An 11,237-nucleotide genomic window follows, 5' to 3' on the forward strand; every position below is an offset into this window, starting at 1 on the left:
TTCCACCCCGTGCTGTTCCCTCCCCCGTGCTGTTCCCCAACCCCGTGCTGTACCCTCCCCTGTGCTGTTCCCTCCTCTCTCTTCCCTCCCCATGCTGTTCCTTGGCCCCCTCATATCCACACCCTCCCTTCCTCACCCTCCAGGCCTCAGCCAACATCCTGGCACAGCCACCCCCACTTCCTGTCTCAGCCTGTCCTGTGTCTCTGTCACCGCCCCCTCCAGGCACCTACCTGCTGTTTCTGGCCAGCTCCACACTCCAGCATCCACGGGAGATGCAGTTCTGTTCACTGTGTTCCCCACACCTGGCAACAGCTGATGCACAAGCCCTGCCTGTCGGATAAGGGAGGGAGGGAGCAAGGGAGTGAGTGAGTGACTGAGTGACTGAGTGGATGAAGTGGCAGCAGCGAGGTGGCAGGGGTCTCACAGACCTGGCTTTAGTCGTGCAGGCCTCAGGCCCTCACCTGGGAAATGTACTTCTTGCATGGTCCAGGGAGACGGAGGCACTGAGGGGCCAGCTGGTGTCTCTAGTAAGGTGATGGGGAGGTGGAGGACTTCTCAGGATGGGCTTAGCAGCCTCAGCCTCAGCCCCCACTCTCCCGTGAACCCGCTGCTGGTCTGCTACCCCGCAGTGACCTGGGGATGGCCGAGCAGGACATCAGCAGGGGCTTCTGCAGGACCAGCTGTTTGGCTCCCTGGGCCGGGCCACCTCAGCAGCCCTGCAAGCTGCACAGCGAGGTTTGGGAACGGCCTCAGATAAAGTTGTCACAGCGGATGCGGCGCAGATAGGGTTTCCGATGGCTATCGGTGCCACCGCAGAATCGAGACACTGACCTCTTTGTTGGAGGAAACAAGGAGTATTCTCAGGTCCACCCGGGGAATTTAAAGTGGCCGCCGCTGGTGGGGCCGGCCAGGGCCCGGAGGAGGGACAAGGCAACCCTGAGGGGCGGCAAGCAGGGTGGACTCTAGGGTCCTCCGCGGACCCTGGATACACCTGCCTGACCAGGATGGGTGCTGAGCCTGGGGCACCCTGGGAGCCATTGCCCACATCTCCGAGAGTCTTGGCAGAAGGGTCGGGTTGGGAAGTTAAAAATAGGCCCCCTCCCAAGGCCAGGCGCAGTGGCTCACACCTGTAATCCCAGCACTTTGGGAGGCCAAGGCGGGCGGATCACCTGAGGTCAGGAGTTCGAGACCAGCCTGGCCAACATGATGAAACCCTGTGTCTACTTAAACTACAAAAATTAGCTGGGTGTGGTGGTGGGTGCCTGTAATCCCAGCTATTTGGGAGGCTGAGGCAGGAGAATCGCTTGAACCCGGGAGGTGGAGGTTGCAGTGAGCCAAGATCGCGCCATTGCACTCCAGCCTGGGGACAAGAGCAAGATTTCGTCTCAAAAAAAGAAAAAAATTGGCCCCTTCCCCACTTGCTCCCCACTGCCCACAGGCAGAGCAGGGTCAGGAAGGTCTGCTGCAGGCCTGATCAGAGGTGGTGAAAAAAGAAGAGACAGAGAAAAAAATCAACAGACAGACCTGTGCCCAGCCAGCCCCTCCGCAAGGGAAGCAGGAGCTGAAATTGGCTTCCTGCCCCAGCGTCTCCTGGCCCTGGCCCCAGCAGTGGCTCCCAGGGTGGGCAGGTGGCCCCAGGCTGGCTTCAGGGGTCCTGCCACTCGGCACCGGGCAAGACACTGGCTCAGGGCTGGCTGTGTCCACGCCACCTCCAGGCTGTGCTCCCCTCTCCCCTGGGAGGTGTTGGGGGTGGCCCCTGAAGACAGGGCAGACTGGCAGGGAGGCCCTCACCCCTTCCCAGCCTGTGGTCACAGAAGTGGGAGTGGCAGGCCCCTCTGAGAGTGTTTGCAGGGGGGACTGTGGCAGGGCGGCCCGAGCTTCTTGTCTTGCACCCCTAGTTCTCCCACCTGTTCCCTCCCGGGTCGGGGGCGAGTGCCAGACGTAAGCCTTGCCCTCCTTCCCCATGCCCCTCCCCACCTGCACCCCCAGGGCAGGTGCCCCATCGTGCCCCACAAACGTGGGGTACACTCGGCGGGGCCGGGTGGGAACATGGCGCCTTCCCTCCACTCAGGACTGCCACAGAAAAATCGGGGGGTTGTGCAGCGTCAGCAAAGTTGCGGCGCGTGTTTTTATCATGCTGCGAACACGCTGCTCCTGGGAGTGATAAGCATTAAACCGACCGGGAGGCTGTCAGTCTCAGTTTGAGGGTTTAGAAATATTGGGACGAATAATTAGATTTCATATCGTTACCGCAGCACCCATCGGAGGATCAAGCAGATTAATTTTTTTCACCCTCCTCTACTCATTAATATTCATTAGAGGCTCGGGAAGGCCAGAGTGGGGAGGGCCAGGCCCCAGCAGCCTCTCCAAGCACTGACTGCCTGACCTGGGCGCAGCCGGGACACAGTAGCCGCTGGTCACCCACCTTTGTGCCAGGAACGTGCCTGCCCATTGCCCCTGGGGTTCGCCCCCAGCCTGCCCCAGCAGAAGCCCCCGTCCAAGCTGGCCAAGCCCCACAGCTGGCATGCAGCTCCTGAGCCCTGCCCTGTGGCCCTGGGAATCACTGGGGTGTCCTTTAAAAGGGGGGCACCCACCCGATGCCAGCCTGCACAAAGCAGCTTCTTCAGGGGAGCCGCTCACCCCAGTGGACACCCAGCATGTGCTGCCCCAGATGTGCCCCGTGGACGGCATCCCCTGGGGCCTGGAGGCACCCCCTGCCCACTTTGTCCTGCCAGGCCAACCCAAAGCAACAGCCAGGGCTGGAGCTAATACGCATCCTGTGCTGGCAACCTGCTAGGCTGGCAACGTGCTAGGCTGGCAACTTGCTAGGCAGGCAAAAGGCTTCACACAGATCACAGCCTCCCAACATACTGGGAGGAAACTGAGTCAAGGGAGATGGGACTGACCCCCCTGAGGCTGCCCCAAAGGCTAGTGGTGGGCTTGGGGTGGGTCCAGAGTGAGCAGGGGCTCGGCCTCCCCTCCGTCCCCCTAACAGCCATGTGGGAGAGGGCAGAGCCCCATCTGCAGAGAAGCTGAGCCAGGAATTGGGATGGCTTCACACTGGGACAGCAGGGTTGCACCCACCCCGGCCAGGGCCAGCTTAGCTCTGCTCACCTGTTCTGTGGCTGAGCCGTGTGGAAGTCACCTGTTCTGCTGGCCAGCCTGCCCCAACCTTGCCTGAGTAGTCACTCAGCATCCCAGCCCAAAGGCTGTATCTTGCTAGATTCCTCAGTGCCCTGCAGATGGGCCGAGAGGCAGGGGTGGCCCAGAGGGGTCCCTGCATACGGGTCTGGCCGTGCCCTGCCCATGGTCGCAGCAGGGAAGCCGAGCCTGGCTGGGACCCCGCTGCCCAGCTCTGCGGCCCACAGGGTCCCACGCGTGGCTGACAAAGGCCAGGAAAGCTCATGGGCTGGCACCTGGTGGGGAGGTACCCCAGACCCATGGGGGACACCCCTGCACTGTCACCAGCCCGGCCCCTTCTACCATGGCAGGGTTGGGCCGACTGCCGTCCTCACCACAGGGCTGCACAAACCTGTCCAGTGCCAACAGCAGCATTTGTAGGTGACACTGGCTTTTCAGTCAAAGGTCATGATGTAGGAAGTTTCTGATTAAAAGGCATTTATTTGTATAGAAAAAGTGAGTGTGTTTACAGGAAGTGCTGGAGCACGTGCGTGTGCTGTGCCTCCGGATTGGGCACCCAGGTGGCTGAGCCTGGGGACCACCAGTGCAGTCAGCAGCACAGGACCGAGGGTCAGGGTGCTGAGGCTGAGTCAGCCTTGCAGGAGGGACCAAGGCCTGAGGGGCAACGGCGGTCACCCCTTCCTCCACCACCACTTTCTCCCCTTGATGGCTGACCAGTGTTGAGCACCACAGAGCGAGGCCACGGACTGCCCGCCCCACCTCGTCCCAGACTGCACTGGGATGGGGCCCCTCACATTTCCTGTGCCATTCGGCTGGGGCCCGGGGCGCAAGGGACACAGGAAATGAGGCGGCCTCCACGGGCTCGGCTGGCAGCCACCCCGAGGGCTGAGCCCAGAGTGTTTTCCTTCTAGACTTAGCCTAAGCCACCGCCGACAGCACGGCCCGGCCCGAGGCACTGGCATGAGCTCTGTCCCTCCCCTTCCCAGGCCTGTTTCCTCACCCATGAGATGGAGAGGAGGGCGCTACCTGCTTTCCAGGGTGCCGGTGAGGCCAGGTGGGCCAGGGCTGATCCAACACAGTGCTGGTGTCTCAGGCCCACAGGAAGGGGGCTGACCAGCCTCAGGGTGGGGACAGACCCACTGAGTCCAGTGGGTGCTCCCTGGCATCCACTATGTGCTGGCCCCGGAAGCGAGCAGGAACGCAGGTGGCCCTGCTACACCCTGTGGCAGGGAGGGGAGCCATGCTGTCAGGGACACTGAGGCCTGAGGGTTGCTAGGGAGGTGCTGTATCTTCTGGGCTAATCTCGGCCCCAGCCCACAGAGGTCATTCTGGAGGTATCTAGGGCCTGTGTGGAAGGAGCCTCTACCAGGTCCAGCCCGTGTGGGAACAGTGGTTCCACACCCAGCACACCTGGGGCCAGGGTGGGCGAGCAGGGGGGAGAACACTGATACACAGATATGCAGACACAAGTGTGACTTCAGGCTCTGCTGCTTACTGGCTGTGTGACCTGGGGCCTGTTGCTTGACCTCTCTGGGCCTCAGTCTCCACAAGAACCCTGTGCCCAACCCTGGAAGGTACCACTCCCTGCCAAGCCTCCCAGCCCCAGCATGGTGTAGCCATGCCGGCCAGCTATGGCACAGATGGCCCATGCCACAGCTCTGCAGGCTGTTGGGCCAGTGACTGTCCACAGCTTGGCCTAGCAGCCAAGCCAGGAGGCAGATCCATGTCACGGATGCCCCACATACCCGCGGGCACCCCCAGGCAGGCTGCTGACGGACCCCTCCCCACGTGTTCCTGCCCCCCCAGAGCCCAGCCCTGACCCTGCTGCTGGTGGACGAAGCCTGCTGGCTGAGGACGCTGCCCCAGGCCCTGACCGAGGCCGAGGCCAACACAGAGATCCACAGGAAGGGTCAGTATGACGCGGCGCCTCCGTCCCAAGCCTTCCGGAAGGTGGGGGTCACTTGGCTGTCCCTGGGCTGGGCTCTTAAAAGGGAAACCAGCCTGCTAGGGCCGGGGATTGGGGACGGGGAACTGCTGGAACCGGGCGCTGCAGCATGAAGCAGACACTCCCCTGGGACCAGTCAGCCCAGACCACGAGTCCCTGTATGAAGGTCTCGCCTGGCAGGCTGAGCCACGACAGGTGTCTGTGGCAGGGGGAATGGGGGTGGCTTCTGCCCCTCTGGGGGACACCGTGAGCCCCGTATCTCCTCCCTACCTTGGCTGCACCTCTGGGAACCCACCAAGGGCAGCAGCAGGGACCCCAAAGCCAGGCTAGCTGGCAGGTGCCACTGGACCAGGGCTCCACGTCGTCAGGCTGGCTCCAGAACAGTCAAGGTGGCCATCCAGGAAGGACAAGGGGCCTTGCCATGCTGCTGCTACTGAGGGTGGCACGTCTGGGCAGCCTGCACCTCTGGGCGCCCAGGGATGAAGCGAGAGGCCCTCCCGGCTTAGGCAGGTCCACTGGCCAGTGGAGTCCCTGGCCCCAGCACAGGGTGGGGACGGGCTGTGGTGTGTGTAGGCGGGGCCGGCTCAGGCCTGAGGCCAGCACCGCAGAGAATGCACAGCCCGGGCACCCCAGGTGAACAAGCCGGCCCCGCGCAGCCTGGGCTTTGTGGGCTAAGGCTGCCCCCTTCAGGCCACAGCAGGAAGAACGCCCTCGGACGGTTTCCCAGAGAGCAGGGTCCACTCTAGGGCCCCACCTCTGGCTGCCTTCCCTGAATGGTCTCCCCTAGTTACTCCACCACCCACCCTCCATGACATCCCTTTCCTGGGAGACTTCCCCAGGGCCCTCCCACTAGGATGGGCGCAGGGCAGGGAGAACTGGAGGCAGGCAGACTGTGAGCACCCACAGGGGACCACCCAGCCTCGCCCCCGAGGCAAGATGGCCCTGGCAGCCAGCCAGCCACAGCTGTGAACACGGGGTGGCCGCTCTCCTGACCCCATCCTCCACCTGTCGTTTAAGATGGGACAGGGAAGTGGGGCACAAGGTCCTAGGTTTGGACACCTGTCTCCCTCCAGATGACGCGCTCTGGTGTAGGGTCACCAAGCCGGTGCCCGCAGGGGGACTCTTGAGCGTGCTCCTCACGGCCGAGCCCCGCAGCACCCCCAGCCACCCTGTGAAGAAGGAGCCAGCAGAGCCCACGTGCCCAGCCCCTGCACACGACCTCCAGCTCCTGCCCCAGCAGGCCGGGATGGCCTCCATCCTTGCCACCGCAGTGATCAACAGTGAGTGCTGGGCTCCCCAGGCCCGGGGCGGCTGCTCAACCAAGGAGGGGCAGGCAGGGCAGGACAGGGTGGGAGGTGAGGGTGGGAAGCTCAAGAGCCCCAGGCTGCCGACAGAGTGAGAGGGAAGGTGGGGAAGGAGGTGATGTGGGTGGTCCCAAGTTCAGAACACACAGGGACAGGAGGGTCCCCAGAGCCCAGGGCCACCACAGGGAAAGCCCCTGCCAGTAGGCAAGCGGGCTTAGGCACAGACTCAGCTCTGCCCTGCATACCACACCAGAAGCCTGTGCTTTCCCTGGGGGCAGCCCTGACTGCGGGACCCTCACCTCGGCCCTCCTGGTGTTTGGGGCCAGGTCATTCCACAGTGGAGGTCTCCTGGGCACCATGGGTGGTGAGCAGCAGCCTTGGCCCGGGCCCACTAGGTGCTGCCACCACCTCCACCTCCAAGTTGTGACAACCAAGACACCTGTTGGTTTTCTGTTGTTTTTCGAGACAAGGTCTCACTTTGCTACCCAGGATGGTCATGAAGTCCTAGTCTCAAGCCATCCTCCTGCCTCAGCCACCCGAGTAGCTGGGACTTCAGGCACATGCCACCAAAATCTCTCTACACGTGGCCACATGTCCCTGGAGACAGAGCCGCCCCTGGGGACGCCTGAAGTGGACAGACATCACTCTTGCAGTGACTCTCTCGGAACCTCTGAGGGTGGCTGTGGGAATCAGGAGTCACTCACCCCCAGCCAGGTGCAGGAGCCACACCTGTGATCCCAGCACTGTGGGAGGCCAAGGCAGGAGGACCGTTTGAGCCCAGGAGTTCAAGGCCAGACTGGGCAACACAGCAAGACCCCGTATCAGCTAAAACTTTTAAAACTTAGCCAAGAGTGATGGTGCACCCCGTGCACCTGTGTGGCCAAGGACAGCGTGTGGCCACCGTGGATAGGCAGAAGGCATGCAGGGGACACACGGCAAGTCTGGCTCCGGCCAGCAGCTGGGACTTCCCAGGGGAACGGGGACTGCGCCAGAGAGCATTTGGAGGGGGACAGTAAGACTCAGGTTTAGCTTTGGTGACTGAAGAGTTACAAAACTGGAAGAAAAGCGACCCTTGTGAGCAAGTCAGATGTGAAGACAGCTTGAAGTAGGTGGAGACAACCAGTGGTTAGGGCCAAAGGGACCTGCAGGGCCAAGTGTGCGGCTTTGGTGTGACCACTGGGGGGATGTCGGCCCATATGGGAGTCTGGGGAGCAGATCCCCACTCTTTGAATGTCCTGACCTCAAGACACCTGCCAGATGCACAAGAGAAGTCACAGAGTCTGTTGAGGGACAATGACAGACTTCAGGGAGCCCTGGGGCCTGTGGACCCTGGAGTCAGGGGACAGGGGACATCTCCCAAGGGACAGAGAGTGAGTTGAGATAGGTTAGAGGGGGCCCTGGAGGGCAGCAGGTGGTCTGCCACATCCAGGCTGTGGCGAGACCAACGGCAGAGAAATGACTGCTGGTCCTGACAGTGCAGAGGTCGCCATGACGCTGACCGAGGCCGCTCCAGTGAGGGTCAGCGAGGAGGCCTGAGCAGGGGCCAGCTGGCCAGAGGGGGCTGGGCTTGTGTGCCTGGTACCCAGGACATAACGGCCCACATTATGTGCTGGTGGCAACGGTTGGTGACACTGGAGAGAAGGGGCAGAGCGGCCAGGTCAACACCCAAGCCCAGGTTGGAGGCTGGGTCTGGGCAGGGCAAGCCACTGCCCGAGGGAGCCAGGAGGGCAAAAGAGAACATGGGCCACAGGTGACTGGAAGAAGCCGGGAGCAAAGTGGGTCCCCATCTGCCTTCGTCTCTTCCCTGGAAGGAGAAGTCACGGAGGGAATGGGAGGCCAGAGTGCTACTCCACCAGGATGGGGAGGGGGTGCCCCTGTAGTGTCTCAGGGTGTCCGGGAGACCCAACTCCAGGGGAGTGCCCCACTGATAGAGACAGTGAGACAGTGGGGACAGTAGGCTGGGGAGGGTCCAATCCTCCAGCCGGGTCCTTGCCCACACAGCCTGCGGAGACCAGCTCCCGATCTCTGAGGGGCAGCTGCGGGTGCCCCAGGCTCAGCCTCTGCCTCGGTTTCCCCCTCATGGGTCTGACATGCCTTATCCCCAGGCAGCAGTGTCCTGGGAACGCTGCTTTGGAAGGTCACCACCGAGGGCAAGACGTCTTGTTGACATTCCTAACTCCTGCCCTAGCGCTTCTGCAGGTCCAGGGCACAGCCGCTGCTTGGCTGCTGCTCTGGGAGAGCCGTAGGAACCAATTCCAGAGTCAGATCCAGTTTAATTCTTGAGCCTCCAGCACTCTGGGCCCATCTCACCTGTGAAGCGGGATGCAGAGGCACCTGCCTGGAGGCCCCTCCACAGGCCACCGGACTTGGCCTGTGGTCATCAGCAGGCGGGCAGCCTTTCTAAACTGCACGGCCACAGCCCCTCTCCCCACATCTCTGCAGCAACAGTCCCCACAATAACCTGGGAGATGCAGAAACAAACCCACCCGGTGGCCTCCCAGATCTGGGACCCAGCTCAAGGCCTCAGCTGAGACAGGGCAGAGCCGCCTGCAGCCCCCAAGTAAAAGGAACCTGAGAAACATTAATCAAGAGCACGGGAGGGAGACGTGAGCCAGGAAAGTCGCCAGAACAACTAGGTGCAGGAGGAAGAGCCACCTCACCCAGGCAGGCACTGAAATTCCTCCCGAGAGGCGAGAGGTGGCAAGCAGGCCGCAGGGGGGAGGGCGCGGGGGCAGGGGCCACCCCTGCGTGCTAACTGCGGACTCAGGATAAACGTGGGAGAAGCCGGGTGAGAAACCAGCACTAACCTGCAGAGGCAGAAACCAGATATCACATCGGGCTCTAAGTGGAACGGGCTTGAAAGCCAGATAAGGAATCCCAGGGCCCCTGGGTTCCACACGAAGGCCAAGGCCACGCTGAACAGGCCCTCCCCCTCCGTGTCTTCAGCCAAGGGGCCACGGGCAGACAGTGGGGCAGGGCTCTGGGGCAGAGAACATTCCTTAAACTGCTATAAAGACAAACTGAGAACATGCCAGAGAAGTCCTCCCCCGCTAGCAAAACCACCCTAAGCAGAGTGCAAGCCCCCAAAACTCTCAGCAGTTACAAGCAGCCCATTTGGGGTCAGTGTGGTGAATTTGGCAAATCTGAGCAGCCAGGCAGTCGCTGACATGGAGCCACCCAGGTGTGTGGGCGCATGGGGGCTTCCTAACTTCTGCACTCCTAGTCTCACGCCCCACATCCTCAGAACTCCAGTCAGCAGCCATCGTGTACCTGAGTGCTCAGACTGTGCACATGGGTCTTCTTCGCAGCCTGGCACTCCCGCGCACCTGCACGCACATCTGTACACACGTTTCCTCTTCCACGGCCTCCCGGGTCCACATGGTCACCTCAGTATGTCATAGATGCTAGCCTCGCCCAGCGGTGTCCACTTCTTCCTTCTGCCCCCATGAGGCCAAAGCGTCTCCTTATGGGGCTTACCACTGGAAGGGGACCCATGGGGGTTCACTCAGACCCCACGCCCCACAGGGCCCAGGGCTTCTGGGATCTACGGAAGGGAGTGGGGCTGTCACAGGACCATCCAGGAGGCTTACGGTTACAGGGAGGGGTCAAAGCCTCAGCTCCTGGGGTGGGCAGGACGGTGGGGTCTGTCAGGGCCAGGCCCTCCCTCCGCCCACAGCCTTGCCCTGGCTGCCCGGCTGGCCCTCAGCCTGCCCCCGCCTGCTTCCCACCCCACAGAAGACGTCTTCCCCTGCAAGGACTGTGGCATCTGGTACCGCAGCGAGCGCAACCTGCAGGCGCACCTGCTCTACTACTGTGCCAGCCGCCAGGGCGCCGGCTCCCCGGCCGCAGCTGCTACAGACGAGAAGCCCAAGGAGACCTACCCCAACGAACGCGTCTGCCCCTTCCCCCAGTGCCGCAAGAGCTGCCCCAGCGCCAGCTCCCTGGAGATCCATATGCGCAGCCACAGCGGTGAGCCCCCACAGCGGTGAGCCCCCACCCCGGACGCGGGTCCTCAGGATGCCGGCTGCTTCCCCACCCAGTCCTGCAGGCCGCCCCGGAAAACCCACATGCAAGCACCCACAGTGCCACGATTCACCTGTGTGGTCTCCGCACACCCAAGACCCCCGCAGGGGCCCAGAGCAGGCAGGCCAGCCTGTGGGCTATCTGGGTAGTCAGCTGAGGGCTGGGCCCACTGCAGTCCCGAGAGAAAAAGGGCCGAGGAGGGGGAGGGGTGTAAAGAGCCTTCAGCACAGGGTCCCCCCGTCCGGCACAGTTCACGGCCCTGGGCCCAGTTGCCTTCCTCGTCCCTGGCGGAGTCCCAAGGTCAAGCTGGCCCGGGCACCGCTCTTATGCGCCCTGTGTTCCAGGAGAGCGGCCCTTCGTGTGCCTGATCTGCCTGTCGGCCTTCACCACCAAGGCCAACTGCGAGCGGCACCTCAAGGTGCACACGGACACGCTGAGCGGTAGGCGCCACAGGGGCCGGGGGATGTGTGGGGCCCGCCCTCCGCCCTGGGCCCTGACCAACTCGCCATGGCCCACAGGTGTCTGCCACAGCTGTGGCTTCATCTCCACCACAAGGGACATCCTCTACAGCCACCTGGTCACCAACCACATGGTCTGCCAGCCAGGCTCCAAGGGTGAGATCTACTCGCCAGGGGCCGGACACCCAGCAACCAAGCTGCCCCCAGGTGAGCAGCCCTGTGGGGGCCACCCCCTGCCCCTTGGGCCCCCTGAGCAGAGGGAAGGGAGCGGGCTTGTCGCCCAAGACAGGTGTAAACCATTTCCGCCCACCCCTCCCCTCCCGGAGCTCGCCCTTCAGCTCTGACCGGCCAAGTCCTGCCCCAGGC

General features: G+C 62.7%; 1 protein-coding gene across 1 annotated transcript in view; it reads left to right on the forward strand.

Annotated features, from left to right (window-relative positions):
• The window catches only part of ZFPM1 (zinc finger protein, FOG family member 1), a 101,977-nt gene that overhangs the window by 44,058 nt on the left and 46,682 nt on the right, over positions 1-11,237 (forward strand). The window contains exons 4-8 of the mRNA XM_011972433.1: positions 4,948-5,050; positions 6,160-6,366; positions 10,126-10,359; positions 10,758-10,853; positions 10,932-11,078. Coding sequence (XP_011827823.1) covers positions 4,948-5,050; positions 6,160-6,366; positions 10,126-10,359; positions 10,758-10,853; positions 10,932-11,078 — 787 coding nt within the window. The remainder of the gene's footprint in view (positions 1-4,947; positions 5,051-6,159; positions 6,367-10,125; positions 10,360-10,757; positions 10,854-10,931; positions 11,079-11,237) is intronic.

Source organism: Mandrillus leucophaeus, unplaced genomic scaffold, assembly GCF_000951045.1.
Source record: "Mandrillus leucophaeus isolate KB7577 unplaced genomic scaffold, Mleu.le_1.0 Scaffold10, whole genome shotgun sequence".
In the NCBI taxonomy this organism is placed as follows: Eukaryota; Metazoa; Chordata; class Mammalia; order Primates; family Cercopithecidae; genus Mandrillus; species Mandrillus leucophaeus.